Source organism: Medicago sativa, chromosome 7, assembly GCF_051527215.1.
Source record: "Medicago sativa cultivar Bolivia chromosome 7, Bolivia_mono, whole genome shotgun sequence".
NCBI classification, from domain to species: domain Eukaryota; kingdom Viridiplantae; phylum Streptophyta; class Magnoliopsida; order Fabales; family Fabaceae; genus Medicago; species Medicago sativa.
In genome coordinates, this window is record NC_140755.1 from 99,694,947 (window position 1) to 99,713,116 (window position 18,170).

An 18,170-nucleotide genomic window follows, 5' to 3' on the forward strand; every position below is an offset into this window, starting at 1 on the left:
ATTAGTTTTTAATGTATAAAAAAATATTAAAATAGTTTTAAAATGGTGTAAAATAGCTGTATGTGTTTTTGGGTCTTCACAAAAAAACTCTTTCTAAAATAGGCAATGCCTTCATAGTTTGTAATCAAGGCCTTCATAGTTTGCATATATCAAGACTATTATTTCATGAAATGTAATGCATGTTTATATATAATACACATACATGGTCCCCAACTTTGTAAGGTTCGTTTTATTTATAAAAAAAAAAAAAAAAACCTTTGTTTATAAAATAAAACTAAACGGTCAAATATATAAATGGTCCCCAATTTTGTAAGTTTCGTTTAATTTTTTTTTTTTGGTGAACTAAGTTTCGTTTAATTTAGTCATTGACCATATGAATATTTCAACTTGAGGAGTGTTATGAACATTTTCTTTCTATTAGTCTCTTTAACATTAATTTTTTTATTAGATGAAATTGTTTCACATTTTGAAAATAAGACTCAAATAAAGTGTTGAGACTCTCGAAAAATTCAGCTAATAAAAGAGTGATCAAGTGTCAAAGAGAGTGTTTCCAACATTGATAGGGTCAAACCGCAAGTGCACGGCCTATCGAAGTAATAGTAGTAAGTAGAGTATCGTTCCGCTAGGGAGTTGTTCAACTTAATTAACTTTTTAAGAATGATTAGAGGAGAGAAAGTTTAGTAAAAAGGAGTTTGATTGCTGAAGGTAAATAACAATATTAATAAAGAGCCTTAGGATTATTGGTTTGTCATAATAACAAACCCTTCACTAGACAAGACTTAAACATCTAATTTCATGGTTTACACACTAATTTCTAAAGACCGGTTTCCCTTAGCCCCTCACTTTTCCGATGAAAGTCCGGTGAGAGTTTACTTCTAGCAACCAAGCCTATTTCGATGACTTGATTACTAGAGGATGCATAGAGGATTGAAACTACTCTTGTCTCAATAATTGCAAAGACTATTTCATTGTTTTGCAATTATTGTCTAGATTCACTTGTTCCAACATCAAAACTCCGCTCTCGCTTTATGAATTGATGTTTGGGATGATGTATTAACGATTATCAAACCCTCCGCTTTCGCTTCCACAATTTGATAATTGTTAATCCACGTTAATACGGTGAATCTAGATTAGAAATTAGGGTTACATAAAATTAGGGTTTAAGCTTGGTTTGTTTAGGATTATGTCATTTAGACTCCCCAACAATCCTAAGACGAAGAAGTCTACTCACTCATGTGCATCGTAGACATGGGGGAAGAAGAGAGAAAATAACAGTAAAGTAAAATTGCGAGAAAGAAAGTAAAGAAATAAAGACTTTTATTGAAAATAGAAATATTCTAAGCAAAAGCAAGGTTAATGTTTATGGTGGAGAGCTACTCTATTTATAGCTTTACAATCGACTTAGAAACTAAGCAACTAAAGGGATAAAGCAGTAAAGCTGCAACAGGATAACTTGGGCCTGAAGAAAAGCAGCAAAACAGGATTCTGGCGACGGGCACGGCCGTGCCACATGTTGGCACGGGCCGTGCCAAGCTTCTGGTAAGGGGGATTTGTATTTTTGCCCCGTATCTTCGTATTCTTGCGCTGTATTTGCTCCAGTCCTCTTTCTTTTGCTCCAAGGCACCTTCCACCATATATTCATTCCTAAAATAAAATAAAAAGCAATTTAAAGTAAAATATTCTAAAAGGAAATAAAATGCAATAAAATAAAACTAAATCTTTAATAAAACTAAACCAAATAATGCATTAAATTAGACTAATCTATGACTCATCAAACATTTATCATTTCGACTTAGTTTTCAACTCTAAAATATTTCTCAAGTTCATTCTATCAATATTTTTTTTTTCGAAGGAAAGGAGCTTATATCATTTCATTAATTAAAATGTGTTCAATTCAATATGGTATTTCTACCAAAATTTGGAAACTAGCTGAGAATGTGGCCGCCTTAGCTAATCTATGGGCTGCCTCATTTGCTTGTCTCCTCACAAACTCAACACTAGAGTTGACATAATATTGTTCAAAGATAGTTTTACAATTATGAATTTTCATCCCAAATTCTGTAACATCCTGATGTGCAGACGAAAAACTATCCACCACTTTTTTAGCATCAAGCTCAAAATCGATCGGTCCCAAATGTAACTGATGAACCCATTCTAAAGCTGATAACAGTCCAAGAGCTTCGCCAACATGTACATCACAGACTGGAGTAAACCATTCAGTTTTTGGCAAAACAAAAGTGCATGTATCATCTCTTATACAAAAGTGCTTGTATAATATAGTGGGAATAGGAGTTCATTCTATCAATATGTATATTACTAAGGCTTTGTTAGGCTTTGTTTGGGAGTTTGGAGGGGAGGGGAGGGTTTTGGAAAAAAGGAAGGAGCAAGTGGAAGAAATAGAAGACATTGGGAGGAGAGGGCTTTGGAGGTTAATTTTTTACTCATAATAAAAAATCTCTCTCATTTGGGGGAACTCAAAAATTGCATCGGGGGAGGGTTTTGGGGGTTATGGAGGGTTTATATGAATTTTTCAAATTCAATCTATGTTGTTATAATATTCTTAAAATTAAAAGTATATTAATCATAAGTATTAGTTTATCATTCTCTAAAAAACTGTTCTTTCAAAAAATGTGAATTTTTTGTCCATTTTTCTATATATTTCCAACCCCCCAAAGCCCTCCCGTTCCTTCCCCTCCAAACTCCCAAACAAAGCCTAAACGTCCATGATCAATCAAAATGTTCATATTTCCACGGACTAAATTGAAAGTGTGTTATAAAGTCATTGACCATTTTAACAGTCAACATTAACATAATGAACAAACGTTGAGAGAAGGATGAACAAGAAAAACGTTTTAGAATCGATGACCAAATAAAAATATTTATATTTTAAGAGACCAAATTGAGAATGACCTACAAAAGAAAAGATGATAGATTGATTACCGTAAAAAGCCAAACAAAATTATTGAACATGGAGCCAGTAGCAAGAAGCAAAGTACTTATACCAGCATGCATTTCGTGGCTCACTTTAAAACCACACGTGCATGAACCTTCCCATTCATAAAAGAGAGATGAATTGAGGAAAAAGAGTTATGTGTATGTACTATGTAACTTTTCTGTTTATTGTTTTCCTTTTCGTGTTTGATTATGTGTGCTTTTCCTTGCCGTTTTAAGCCGTAATTGTCTCACTGATTAGTGTTTAAGCACTACTTGTGCGCGTGGATTAATCGCATGTACACATTAAAAAAATATTATAGGCTCGTCCACCGACTAAATATATGCTATGCTTGTAAAAATTGTGTGGTTCTAAAATGTGTGTGTGATCTTTTGCTCAAAAAAAAAATGTGTGTGTGATCCATCTCTTAATATTAATATTATTTTTGTTGTAAAATCGATATTAAACTCAGATTTCAATTTTGATTTTTTTTAATATACTCATTAGTTTAATGTAACCTATTGATTATATAATCTTGGAAAATTACCACTTTCTCTTTCAGAAAAAAAAGTTACCACTTTCTAAAATTCTCTTATAATTTATCGTTAATTGTTATAGAAAAATCTAATTTTCTAGATGTAAATATTACACTAAAACAATCCCATAAAATATTGGTTTAACTGTTTCAAAGGTAGAAATGAAAATAAATTAGGGAGTTTTTACGACACATCTACAAATTGAATGATTTTGATATATTTTACTTTCTAACTCAATAAATTAACGATTATTTTTATAAATCAAATAATTATTTTCTACTTTTTTATTTTAAAAAAAACATTTTCATATATTTTTAGGCACAAAGGTCATTTCATATAAAAAAAAAAGTTTAATGGCAGCGGATTGAGAGTCCGAAACAATTCTTTACACACAACTAATCAAAATATTTAGAATTGCCACATTAATTAATGTTTTTTATTTATGTAGCAATTCTAAATATTTTGATTGGTTGTGTGTGAAAAGTTGTTTTGGACTGTTAACCCACACCATTAATCTCAAAAATACAAAAAAGAAATGATGTTCGTTCATTCAACGACATTGTGCATGCATGTATCTATAAATATGATTATATTCAAGCATCTAAAATATTCATGTATCCAGATCTGCAACATTTGACGACGCCAAAGTCATTGATTAGATTAGCATTTGAGCGAAACTAATCTTTCAACCTGAAGCAAGACGATAAATAAAAAACATACCGCACAAAACTAGATATCCAAACAAATATAGTTGTGCTAAGACGACAAAAAGACAACAAGCGAAAGAATTAATATTAAAAGTAGGTAAAAATCATTTATTTAATTAAAAGAAGAAAAAAACACTATTTGGATGAAATCACCCCTCTTCGGTAGATCAAAGGAAAAAAAAATGATGACTAAGATTTAGGAAGTAGAAAATAGAGAACAAATTAATAATGTTGATGAACATGTTTTCGTGCATCTTTTTTTCCACCTCGTCACTTCTTAGAATTAATCAATTAAATAGTTGTACTATATGATATTTTGGTACATAAGTTATTTGATATTTGCCTTGAATATAATTTATATGCTACATTTTAGATAATCTAAATTTTTTAAAACATGTAATATGATCATACAAACTAATAATATTTTTAACTAATACTGTATCATATTATATATATGTTAAAAATTAAAGTAGAAACAAAGTATTCTTCAACCAATAATATTAGATTGGTCCTAGTGGCAGAGAGTTGTATATGAACTCCTTAAACAAGTGATCAAGATTGTGTATGGAGAAATTTCAATTGAAAAGGGAAAACTCACGCCTTGTGTGTCGAACATTTTTTGATAGATATTAATCATTATTAAACGGTGATAAAAAATTTGTAACCCGTAAAAAACATTCTGGGATTATTGTATCTCTAAAAAATTACATATTTAGAGCACTTTTTCTATAGTTGTATATTTTTTTTTGTCAAGTAACCTAATGACTAGAAATTCACCTTATAAAGGTGAATAAGTGAGGTGTCTGAAGTTCGAACTTTGACCTTTACATATATCATGTAATATTCTTAATAGAACATGAGGCATGCATTGATAGTGTAAATTAGTTTTACAATAAAGTCCATGTATCGTTTTGGATCAATTATATGAAGCATAAATGAGATAAACCATGAACCCCATGAGCTTAACCAGGGACAATAGTATATATGTATGGGTTGAGTTCGAACTCCAAACACTCTACTTATTCACTTTAAAAGTACTGAATCAATAAATCTCATCATTACATTAAATGAAATATGATGTGACCTTTATAAACAAATTACTCTTTAATTATTTGTAAACAATGTGCGCATATACATCTTATAAAATAATTATATCCATTTTTTATTGATAAAACTTATTTACATAAAAAAAATAAAACTTATTTGAAATTATACCAAAAAGATTGATTTTTTTTTAGAGGTACCAACAAAAAGATTGATAAAACTTACTAGTATTTTGACATCGTACCAAAAAGAAAATTTAAATTGTAGTACTATTTGACGGTAATGACGGCAACGAGTATGGAAAGGCGTTAGCGTTTCTGATTCAGCTGAAGTGTAAAAAAAACCCCGTTCACACAGACGGAGAATAGGTCAAAGATTTACGTATGAAAGCGTGGTGGACCATGGAGAACACAACCCGCTGAACCTTGTCCGTACAATAAATAACCTACACTTGCCGGTCAAGTCTAATGTGTTCCACATTCCCACATTCATTAAACATTACTACTACTTGCTGTACAAGCTTTCATTTCCCTTTTCCCACCCCCCTTTTTCCTATTCCCACACCTTTCATTTTCTCTTTATATTTCTTTCTTCTTCTAAACCCAAAACCTCTCTCTCTCTCTCTCAACTATAGATCAACCAACCCTACCTTATCTATCTAAATATCTCTCTCAAACTGTGATGATGGAGAAAAAAGGTTTGAATATGGAGGATTATGCGAATATTGGATCTTTCCCTAGCTACTCATTTCCAAGTGTGTTTGATTTATCTGAAGAAAGGAGCTTCATGGAGTTATTGGGTGTGCAGCAGAACATGAACAACTATAGTGATAGTTTACTTGATTTGCCTGTGGTTGTAAAGGAACCACCTTTGGAGAGTGATGGGAATGGAAAAGAGTGTTCAGAGGTTTTGAATAGTCAACAACAACCTGCCACTCCTAACTCTTCATCTATTTCATCTGCTTCTAGTGAAGCAATCAATGATGAACACAATAAAACTGTTGACCAAACTAATAATCAACTCAACAAACAGTGAGTTTCATTTTCTTCTTCTATTTTTATCTTCTAGCAAGAATCTCTCTCTCTTTTTTTTTTTATGGAAGGGCAAAGATGGGATTTTTATTAGGTAAAACAAAAAAAAGGTTTTGGAATTTGACTATGGGCTTATTTTTTCACCTACCCAATTTTGTTTTTAAAAGTTTTGATTTCATGAATTATGACTGTCTTCATTATTTGTGTTCCATTGATGTTGTGCGCAGTTGAGTTGAGTTGAGATAAAAACATCTTTCTTTGCTTTTATTACAATATTGCTTTGAGTGATCCAAACCTTGTAGCATACGTATAACATTAATTTGTTTGATTTTTGGAACATGTTTTTTTGACAAAGTTTGATACTTGAACAAAATGAATTAAGTTTTCTAGTAAGATTTAATTTCTATGGTTTGTGGGATCTAATGTGGTTGGTATTAGGTTGAAGGCTAAGAAGACAAATCAGAAGAGACCAAGAGAAGCTAGAATCGCTTTCATGACGAAAAGCGAGGTGGATCATCTGGAAGATGGGTACAGATGGAGAAAGTACGGTCAAAAAGCTGTTAAAAATAGCCCCTTTCCAAGGTCAGTCCAATATACTGTACTTCTATAATTTTATTCATTCTTCAAAATACTACAACCCCTTTCCAATTTTGCTTCCTTTAATCTCTCCCTTTATTAAAGCATAAGAAAAGTAATATTATTGTGTTCAAATAAGAAATTTTAGTAATAATTTATTGATTAACGTTTGAACTAACTGTATCTATATGCATATATAGGAGCTATTATCGTTGCACCAGTGTTTCATGTAATGTGAAGAAACACGTGGAGAGATCTTTGAGTGATCCAGCCATTGTTGTAACAACCTACGAAGGAAAGCACACACATCCAAACCCAATTATGTCTCGTTCTTCTTCGGCTGTTCGTGCCGGATCTCTATTACCACCACCAGCTGAATGCACCACCAACTTTGGTTCTGATCAAAACTACAATATATCCCAATATTATAGTTTGCAGCATCAGCAAGTACTCTTCAATACATTGTCGTCTTTGGGTTTCCCTTCAAAGAATATGAATGCTACTTTTTCTCAAGAGAGACCACTTTGTAATCCAAGGGTACAGGACAATGGCCTTCTTCAAGATGTTGTTCCTTCACATATGTTCAAGGAGGAGTAGATCATTCATCACTATATATAACTTCATCATTCCACTGCTTCTATCTCATTTCTTATGTTGATTAATCACTTTTTGTAGCTAGCTAGATATAGGAGACTTAGATGAGGAGTACTCCATTAGTGATGATCATATATACTGGTAATATCTATCCATATTAGTATCTTTTTTGCACAGAGAAGAAAGCCTTAATTATCATTAGTATTTAAAAGCAGCCTTACATACTCTATGTATTTTGATCATTGACATCTCTTACCTGCTTTTTATAATGTACATATATGTCTATCAATGGTTGCGCGCGAGGAAAAGAACAATGATATATGCCACGAGAAAGAGAGTTGTCATAATGTCGCATGAGGAAAAGAACAATGTTATATGCCACGAGAAAGAGAGTCGCGAATATCATAATTCATAATGTCACAATTTCTGAACAAAGGACAACATTTAATTACAATCCGCTATTAACGGAAAACACAAGTTGTTGATCAATGAAATTATTTTGTGGCATTTCTCTTCATGACTTTAAGCAATTTTCCATGTGCAAGAGTATTCATCAATAATGACTAACAATAATCTCCAACATGACCAACCACGTATATTGGGGTCTTTAACCCTAACTGCTTTTTTTTTTTCCTGCAAAATTACTACAACAAAAAAAGAGTACATGCGAGAACAAAGGATTTTTTGGAATATTGTATTCGAGGGGATGATTCCAAAGAACAGCAAAATGTCCGTGTATCCTTTCTTCTATCTTAAGATTCTGACTCCTCGTTTGTCTTGTATGTCTGTTTCTTTTTGTTGCGGAATGTGCATTAATTTCAGTGAGGTGCAGTAGAAAAGATTGTTAGGTTTAGGTTTTTAAACGAGGTAAAATTGGTGTGCAAGCTTCCTCGTTTTGCTTTCCTAGTAACCAAGGAAAATGATTTATAGGGAAATGTGTTCGAATTTGAAGGATTCGTTGGTGAAAGTTGTGTCCCAATACGGTAAGACTAACGAGGTAATAAATAGAAAGAGTAGTACTAGGCTACTAGCGGTCCACTTTAATCTCATTGAGTAAATGGCCTTATAATGCTTACCAGTACGATCTATTCTGTTAAAGGACTCAATTCATTGGACAAGGAAAAAAGGACGAATTATAAAAGGTGCTGCTTAAACAAAAGAAGAAAAATACTTAAAACAAGGAAAATGATAACATGTGCCCTAAGGGCACATGATAAGAAATTTAAAATAGAAATAATTGTCTCAAAAGTTGTGCATTCAACTTTAATCAACATTTAAAAGTCAAAATTTTATTGTTTTCTATGGAAAGTTTCTAATTTTGAATTCCTTAAAACAAACATAACATTTGATTCGTGTTCTGGTTCATACGATGGAAATCTGGAATAGCTCTTGTTAACAAGTTCTTTTAACTAAATTTATAAAGGATGGCTCGTTTCGTGTTCTTTACAAGCTTAATTTCCGCTGAGCAAGTTAAACTCTAATATAGTAGAAGTAATAAAAAACGATTTTTTTTCCCTTGAAAGTTGAAACAATGATAGAAATTAGAATTAGAAAGATAAGTTGATAGGCTTTCACGAACGGACCCATGATAATATATATAGATCTTGACCGTCAGTAAAAATTGGATGAAATGCCCCTCCCCTTCTATTTATTTACCTGTGTGTCACCTTCAATGATTCTTTTTTATATAGAATGTGAATCGATCAATACCACTGTTGAATTTAAAGTTCTCATTGGATGAATCAAGTGTATAACATTTCCTCAAAAAAAGTGTATAACATTTCATTTGATTCAAAGTTGTTAATTATATTACGACAATGAAAGACAACATGTTGCAAATTTTGGTAACCATTTAACACATGACACTACTGGAGATGAAAATGTGATTCATTTTCAAATTCAAATTTAAGATCAGTATGACAATAATCGAAAGCAAACACTGATTCAAAGTGGGTTGCACTTCTTAAATTTGTAGTCCCTACGGTAGTGGTGGAGCCAGGTTTCTTATCAAGCTCTCTACGCTTTGGGCTACTTCCGGTTCTTTCAAGAAAGGTTCTCAATCCACCTCATTAGTCAGAGGCCCCCTAAATTTCCGTTTTACTCCTTACAGGAATATAGGAGGGGTTGATTGAGAAATTACCTTCTTTCAATTGCAAGTTACAAGCAAGTACAAACAATATACTTCGAAAAGGATAGTCGACAGCACCCTCTGGCCTACTGTTGTAACATTACAAACCTAAATGATGTTACAATCTCCCTTTTCTTTCCCTCCAAAATCATCCATTTTACCACAAAGGAAAACTTAGGTCTAAATATGTAAGTAGAAGTATTTGCTACATTATATCCTATCCCTTTCTTACTTGTATAGATATTATACATCTATTAATAAATAAAAAAAAAATTAATCTCCATTTTTTCCCTCCAAGATCTCCCAATTAAACATATAGTAAATAAAAAATTAAGTCGGTATTGATCAGAAGGAATATCTAATTAGAAGTAATTACTAGATTATAGCCTTTTCTTACACTTTTGAATGAGGGAATTAGAAATCAATTTAACTATAAAACATGTTTATGCCAGGAAAAAGAAAGAGCTTAAGAGGAGTGGACGGAATGGAAATGTTGAGTACGGAGAGGCCAGAAAGGAGGGAGATGACTGCTGCAAAGATAGTGCCTGGGGAAACAGTTTGTTGGAAGAGAGGGAGGAAGCCATTCTAACAGGGACAGCATTATGCTGAGTGATGGAGGGAGTTCGGTAACATACCAGTATTGGGGAGTGAAAATATAGAGGGAAAGGAGAATTTGAGTGAAGAGCAAAGGTTTGGGCTGGACCGGACTTTCTGGTCAAAATTTCGTCTGCATATTAGCCCGTGACTACATCTACTTGTAACAAGCTTGGTGTATAATTCCTAATCTGATTTCAAGTTTCTATCAGAATGCAACAAATTCCCCAATTACAGATAATTGAAATAAACTAATGAAGCAATAAGAAATGCAGAACCTTCGGAGAAACGCACACTAGTTTTGTAACAATTTGAAGGCCACTTTATAATAATAATATAACAATGATTGTTGACAATATGTACTTGTAAAAAAAAAATGTTGACAATATGTGACTCCAGTAGCACAAGAAAAATAAAATCACACCTGTTCAACAACAGGACTTGTTTCTGACTGCATGTGATCGTCATGATTTGTTTCCTGTAAAATTACAGGACGTTAGGTAACAGAAGACTCAGCAACAAAACGCGATCCCTTCATCAACTAAATTGAGGTTAATTGGATACAAGCTGATATTGCAGTAGGACCATGTTTTTATAATGGTAAAAATAAGAAAGGACCTGTTGCTTTTGAGAAACTTCTTGAGAGGAAGATAACGACAATTGCGGTTGAAGTAAGCTATGATCATCTTGCTCGTGTTGCTTCTGTGATTCTTTGTCATACACAGCACACTCCTCAGGCTTTTCCCACTGCACCAAGAGTAACCATTACAACAGAAAAATAGAAATCCAAAACTGTTTGTGAGAATAAGATCAACGGTTTCAAACATTACTCTGCTTTCGCAAGTGACACAGTTGTAGTAGTACTTGTTACCATCAGGGCAGTAATGTTCGCTCCAGTCAGACTCTGGAAATTCTTCATCTTGGGGATTTGTATGCAGATCAGGTGAGGTACTACCAACAACTGTATTGCAACGTTCAGTCTGAGTAGGTAGCTGGGAAGAACAATAAATGAGAAATTATTCCTAACCAGTATTTTGTCACATTGAATGATCCATTTAAACGTTTGTAAGTAGTGGTAGATACAAAGAAAAGGTCCAACATAAAACTAAGAGCATGACATGCTCAGCAATTTACAATTACTTACAACAGTAACTCCAATACTGCCCCTCAATTATAACAACCCGTTATTATCATGTTAATATAAAAGGAAGGAAGGAAGGAAGGAAAGAGTTCACATTTTAAGTTTAACTACTTCAAAGTTCAAACAGGAGAGGATGGCACCCGAAAAGCCAAGACGTATTCAGAATTGTCAAAGTATAAACATTTACAAAGGCTAAATTTCAGAAATTCCAAAGATAATAAGAAATATGATTTGGAGATTTGAAGATATTATGACCGACAACAAACACGTACTCAAGAAATATGATTTGGAATTTGGAGATTTGAGGATATTAAAACTTCACCTAAGTCGGTCCAAATATTCAATAACAAAAATTTACTGAAGTCGCAACCCCAACCAAAACTTCCCCGAAGGATCAATCACTATATTACCTGTTAGGCACTAACCTGAGAACTTAGCTGCTGCTCTATATTTTGGACCAATGAATCTGGTGGATGAAATTGTCTCTGCACCTCAGTGATAAATGGTTGAGAAGACAAGTTGGGAGCTTGAAGTGGCCGTAAAGGCATCGAAGTCAATTGTGATTGTACGTGTTGGGGTGGAAATTGTTGCTGTACAACAGTAGCACCAGGTTGCCAGTTGGGAATATGAGCATTAACTTGCTGGTGTGGAAGTCTGGAATGATGTGGAGCAATATGCATATTACTTCCTCCAGTATTGGGATCACAATAATTTGGTAGTGACCTGTAACAAGTCATTAAACAGAAACATATTCAGCATGTAGCATGTGTATTGCAATTTGTAAGTAAGTCTGAAGTAGAAGATGAAGAAGCAAAACAAACCAAGCTGCTGGTTCTTGGGAACTGGGACCATAACTTGCATTCGCAGGTAAGTAGTTGCCCCTAAAGAGATGCACACAAACAGAACATGAATATAATTACTTGAACTATCTCCAATAACAATAAACTTAACAAATATTCCAGTAACCAGATGGTCGATCGTTGAACCAGAAGGGAAAGCCGGCTCATGGAGCTGAGTGATATGATGGATTGAATTACAACAATAAAGTGTTTTTAAACAGGATTTATTTTTTATAAACATGAAAAATAAATTAAAGGAATACTGCTTCAATATGATAGCAGATATCAAATAATAACAGAAAAGTTTGAAACAATATTAGATGTGAAAAATACATTAAAATGACGATAATTTCATTACGTACAAATTAGAAATTTTATTTAATATAATCATAATTTTGTACATGAATAAGATTATTTTCATATTCTAATGTATGATGGATCTTTTCTTAAATAAAACTCGCACCAAGGGTTGGGAATAGGCCATGCCGGCCTACAGGGGCCTACGGCTTGGCCTGTTTATTAAAAAAGCTAGGCTTAGGCTTTTGAAAAAGCCTATTTAAGTAAATAGGCCAGACTTAGGCTATCAAAAAAGCATACGAAGCCTGATAGGCCGGCCTGTTTATGCATATTATTAAAACTTTTTATTTATTTATATTAATCATAAAAATCAATAAACAACTCAAATAATGGACTTTCTAAATAGGCTTTAAAGCCTTATAGTGAATTAGGTTTTTAAGGCCTTATAGTGATAGACAAGCCTTACAGTGAATAGGCTTTAAGGCCGATTTAGCCTATTTAGAAGTAGATAAAATGGACTATGTAATGACTTTAATATGATAGGCCTACGAAAGGCTATAGGCTAGGCTCAGGCTTGCAAATTTTTTCGTAGGCCAAGCTCAGGCCTATCAAAGCCTGTACACAGGTCAGACAGAATATCAATTCAATATTTCCACTTCTCGACTCATATACCAGGTTAAAGAGTCATTGACACTCAGCCAAGTAAATAAAGCTGCTTGATTGGAACCCCCAGCCTTCTCAGTCAAAACAAATAAATATTAAAAAACAACGGTACCATCGACAACATTGTTTACTTGTGTTGCATTAATACATTAATGGCAATGACTGATATACACGGAGTTGTATGAAAAATGAAGTCAGAAAGCAAAACCTTAATTCTCCCATCCTAGGTTTCTTCGGTTCCGCAAAACGAACAATTAATGGTTGATCACAACCCTGCATTATTAGGAATAAAATTTTAGCATGCACTCAAAAGTGGACAGAATTATATGTATCAATTAAAAAATTAGCATTACTCTCATCGTGAATGTTCTATCCAACCCTTTGATTGCTGCCAACGCCATCTCTCTGTTATAAAATTTGACAAAACCATATCCTTGAAAATCAAGAAATGCACCCACATGACAAAAGTTAGGTAAAAGCAAAAAATCATTGAATAATAAATTGATGAAATAAATTATTAATGATTTAGCGCTAAAAGAAACCATTGCAAAAATTCAAACAGTCCATCTTGTGTTGAGCATGATCCTCTCTCTATGCACGTAGGCTCCAATTATTTAGTAATTTTGTTTGTTAGAATGTCTGAAAAGTAACTCCTGACAGTCTATGTTGTTTCCTTGGTGAGGATTAGGAGTCTAGTATTAGTATAACCATAAATAAATAATTAAGGACCAGTGCTTTGTCTTCTGAACAATAATATATAAAATATCATTCACATCAATATCAATATAATTTTATTGTTCTGAGAATTTATTTTCATCCCTATATACCTAAAAGACTAACCCCATAACTTCAACAATATTTGTACTATTTCTTTAAAAAGTCACTTTTGAAGCAAAACTTAATTAAGTGAGATCAGACATAGGTCTTCGTCTCAATCAATCTTTGTCTGCTGCCTCTCCTCTAGATTTTTTATTTTTCAGGTCTGCAACTCCTAACCATGCACTATAAATGCGGGTAAAACATCAAAGACAAACTCAAGCACGTGTTCATTCTTCAAAGCCACAGATATTATATATAAAATATTACAAGGCAAGATCAAGGACCAACCGCGATTCCGCAAGACGACGACATCTTCTATATGCCCGTAAGGGGAAAATATCTGCAGAGAATATGCATACAAACTCAAACAAAGCGTGAAGGCTAAGAGATTACACACAACCTTGCAGACTAAAAACGACATTCCAAAATATACTATACCTAAGCAAAATAAATGTCTATGTTGTCTGTTTGGTTCAACTGAGGAGAGGGGAGGGGAAACATTTTTATACATACATATTTCGTTCAAAAGAGGGGAGGGGAGGTGAGGGATTTTAATTACATATATGTTTGGTTCACAAAGGTAGGAGAGGGATTTTATAACTAATTTACATGTTTATCATTACAATCTTACAACCATAATATATAACTCATGTACTACTCCATATATAGTATATACAAACACGTAACAGAGAGAGTAGTATAAATCAAACAGAAAAGGTTAACACTGAAGAAAGTAAAAAACATGGCATGTCAAAGTGATGGCAGAGAAATCAAACAATATGAAACAAAAAGCAGAAACATGTCAAAGTAAACACAGATGGAAAAAAAAAAAAAAAAAAACAATATTTGATAGAAAAAGGAAAAATTGAACAATAAAAAAAGAAGTAAAAACTAGCGGAAAAAAAATAAAGTTAAGTTACTCATTACTATAAGGATAATTTTGGATTCAGATATAATATTGAGGGTAATTTTGCTAATGTATTAAAAATTAAAATAATACATCTTAACTCCCCTCCAAAAAAAAAAACCCCAATTTGTGGGGAGCAAAAAGAGATGCTAGGAGGGATTGGCTCCCCTCCCCTTCTAAAGATTGAACCAAACCCAAAAAAAAATTAAACACTCCCTCCTCTCCCTTCCAAAACCCCCGAACCAAACATAGAGCATAAACTTATCATATCAACCTACTGAGCTGCATTAGGCAGCAAAAGGTTACAGATATCAACATGTTGGTAACAAGGACTATTTTTTTCTAGTTTTTCTACTTGGAAACATCACAAGTGTTTCCATGATAACCAATATACATGTATCGAAATGTATCTATTTCAAACTTAATAATTATCAATTATTAGGAGAAACTTGTGCAGCATATATAATCCAGCCAACCTGTGAGGTAAGTCTAGAATAAATTTCTAAAATCAGCATCTTAAATCATTGGCATGAAAAATACACTAGTAATTTCTTGTTTAGGTGAATGGTCACACATACTTCTTCAATTTCCTGTTTTGAAGCTTCATTGTTGATGCAACCAACGTAAACTTTACCCACCACTGAAAATTTATAGGAACAAAACCACAAATAAAATAAGAAGTGATCAGTTGAAAAACAATAGTGTAAAAGAATAAAATATCAGATAAGAACTAGACAGTCATGTATTCAAATAGAAGTCTGTGAGCAGTCGTGAGAAAAAAATGAGAAGTTTACCTTCGGGAGGATCTCTCTTTTCCATGTTTTGGCAGAAGTCTCGAAGCCCTACAAAATAATAATTTGGAACCACAGAATTAAAACATAAAAAAGCATTGTGAGTTTAATTACTCGTTAGATCATATACACTGTAATCAGTGTGTTGTATGACTTTGTCGACAAAAAATATGAACATAATGGAACGAACTTCTAAAAATATAAATTTAGCCTTAATATATACATGTCAAAAAGAAAGTTTTTGTAGGATCGTAATCATGAAAACAATCTCAATTCCACAACATCAGCACATGCGAACAACGGTAAAATAGCAGCTTAAAATAACTTTTTACAGGTCGAAAAATAAAAGGTACAATTAGGGACATCCCAAGGCAACCGCCTTAGGCCTCAAAAAGTTTTAAAAAATTTACTTAATGAAAAGGCTTATTCTATTATTTTCAAAATTAACATCGATAAAATCTTATCTAAAGTTAATATTGTATCAACAAAGATTAAAACAATGGTCTTTACTCTTTATCATAAATAAAAAATGAAACAAAAAAAAAAAAAATATTACATTAATTTAATAATATTGACTTAAAATGCCTCATTTTTTCCGTAATAAAAAGGCCTCATATTTAAATCCCCCTTAGGCCTCCTAATCTGTTGGACCAGCCCTGGGTATAATGCCAACAGTAAGTATGAAAAATAAAAGAGATTGGGCAGATCTAATTTCAATAACAAAATTGTGATTCTATAGGTCGTGGGTTCAATACCCAGGTTTTAGCCGACCCCACTTAGTGGGAAAAAGCTTGGTTGTTGTTGTAATAATCGTCATAAGGTACATATGGAGTCCAAGATACATATTGATTCGATAATACATATGGAGTCCTAAAATATTGAGTAACATCTATGTCATGAGGTACGTATGGAGTCCATAATACATGAGGTACATATGTAGTCCATAATACATGAGGAACATATGGAGTCAAAAATACACAGTCGAACCACTTCCTGTCGTTGATTTTTCTATTAAAAATTTGAAAGAGAGTATGCGCAGAGATATATTTCATAAAATAACCAAAGTGGATAGAGAAAATGGTTTTAATTGATCGACTAAGAAGTGGAACCTTGCTAAGCCAGAGTAATACTGTATTTAAATAATTGGTTCAAAAGGATTTAAAGAAGGTAAAATGATTACCAAAACGTTCACGTTTTCGATCGGCAAATCTGACAACAACAGGTGATGATTCCTGGGAAATGTAAACGTGTCAAAAATATAAGATGTGTTTAAGTTAATCAAATTATTATCATAAAGGAATGGCTTAAGCCGCCAATCATATATGAAATTGTTCTTACTCCAGGAAATGTATACTGATTGCTTAAAGCCTTAATAGCCATATCTGCTTCATCAAATGTTGAATATTTCACCAAACAACTTCCTGTGAAAGTTAAACAAAATTAGACTAATTTTGATACTTGTATATATATTATATACAACATATATTAATGTGAGCATCAAGTGAAACGAATCACTCCTTGTAACCCTTGACAAATCAAATTGCAGTAATAGATGGTGATATATACAAGTGAAATAACACATGATAATTCAATATAGATACCTTGTCGAACTCCAGTTGCCTTATCCCTTAAAAGAACAACCTCAACAATAGTTCCATATCCTTGGAACACAAGGCGGACCTGGTTATAAATCAAAAATACGAAATGAAATGAGAAAGAGGAGCAAGAGCACATCCAACGTCCCGGGAACCTAAGCAATGTGGTTATAAATTAAAAATACGAAAAGAAGGATTCATTGAGACAGGGACACCATGATTATAACCTTTCACATGTATGTATCTATTATTATATACGTAGATCATTGTTATAAATTGTGGAAAATAGCGGTTTCTGCTACACTAAAGTGTTATACTGCCACTATTTGACAACAGTGAATAATATGGTGTAACAATAGTGATTTCTTCAAATTAGGGAGTGTTATAGCGCTATTAGACAACAGAGAAAAAAAGAGTTACATACATCAGCCTCGGATGCAGTTCTGGGAACAGGTGCAACGTAAACTTTAACATGACCGGTAACATCGACTTGATCTGCAACAAGAAAGAGATAAGTAAGAATTGTGTTGTGGCGAAGGAATGGAATGGAAATGAATGAAGTAGAGTACCTTGAGGAGGTCCCCATTGTCGTTTGCGAGGGATGGAATAATTATGATTAGGGGGCGGTCGAGGAGGAGGAGGAAATCCAGAATCAACGGCGGCTATGTTACCATTACCACTGACATTGACGAAGTCGTGGGGGAATTGAGAGTTTGGTGGGTCTCCGGTGAAATTGACCCTTTGTTCTTGATGAATATCCAGCATAGTTGACTCAGAAGCAACTTGAACACCGCGCACTTACTAGTAGACGGTAGTCTAGCCTGAAGTTGAATATAAACGATTTTCCCTTTGCCCTTTTCCGTTCCTCCACTTGCCGCTCAGCTCTCCACTAATTTCCTCTGTGCCCAACTGGTTTACTCCTTACTGTTACTGGTCTAATATTTAATTTTTTGTTTTGAAGAATTAGGAGGTGTAA

The 18,170-nt window shown here is 33.3% G+C and overlaps 2 protein-coding genes across 2 annotated transcripts; one reads left to right on the plus strand and one right to left on the minus strand.

Moving 5' to 3' along the window:
• Positions 1–5,685: 5,685 nt before the first annotated feature.
• Positions 5,686–7,707, plus strand: LOC146911137 (WRKY transcription factor 23-like). Its single transcript, XM_085730875.1, has 3 exons — positions 5,686–6,250; positions 6,689–6,832; positions 7,027–7,707. Exons 1-3 carry the CDS (start codon positions 5,901–5,903, stop codon positions 7,421–7,423), a joined length of 891 nt encoding a protein of 296 aa, XP_085587001.1. The 5' UTR covers positions 5,686–5,900; the 3' UTR covers positions 7,424–7,707.
• Positions 7,708–10,441: 2,734 nt separating this feature from the next.
• On the minus strand, positions 10,442–18,105 carry LOC146911138 (flowering time control protein FCA-like). The gene is made up of 15 exons (XM_085730874.1): positions 17,764–18,105; positions 17,619–17,689; positions 17,201–17,279; positions 16,938–17,020; positions 16,780–16,831; positions 15,603–15,650; positions 15,387–15,448; positions 14,190–14,241; positions 13,436–13,515; positions 13,291–13,355; positions 12,105–12,164; positions 11,709–12,006; positions 10,973–11,134; positions 10,761–10,889; positions 10,442–10,620 (listed from the first exon to the last, which is right to left on the minus strand). Exons 1-15 carry the CDS (start codon positions 17,957–17,959, stop codon positions 10,561–10,563), a joined length of 1,497 nt encoding a protein of 498 aa, XP_085587000.1. The 5' UTR covers positions 17,960–18,105; the 3' UTR covers positions 10,442–10,560.
• Between the last annotated feature and the right edge of the window lie 65 nt (positions 18,106–18,170).

Coding starts and splice junctions, on each gene's coding strand:
- LOC146911137 (XM_085730875.1), top strand. CDS start 5,901: ATGATGGAGAAAAAAGGTTTGAATATGGAGGATTATGCGAATATTGGA. Junction 6,251..6,688: donor AATAATCAACTCAACAAACA/GTGAGTTTCATT, acceptor GGTTGGTATTAG/GTTGAAGGCTAAGAAGACAA. Junction 6,833..7,026: donor AAAAATAGCCCCTTTCCAAG/GTCAGTCCAATA, acceptor ATGCATATATAG/GAGCTATTATCGTTGCACCA.
- LOC146911138 (XM_085730874.1), bottom strand. CDS start 17,959: ATGCTGGATATTCATCAAGAACAAAGGGTCAATTTCACCGGAGACCCA. Junction 15,651..16,779: donor TCGAAAACGTGAACGTTTTG/GTAATCATTTTA, acceptor ATTATTTTGTAG/GGCTTCGAGACTTCTGCCAA. Junction 12,007..12,104: donor TCCCAAGAACCAGCAGCTTG/GTTTGTTTTGCT, acceptor GACTTGTTACAG/GTCACTACCAAATTATTGTG.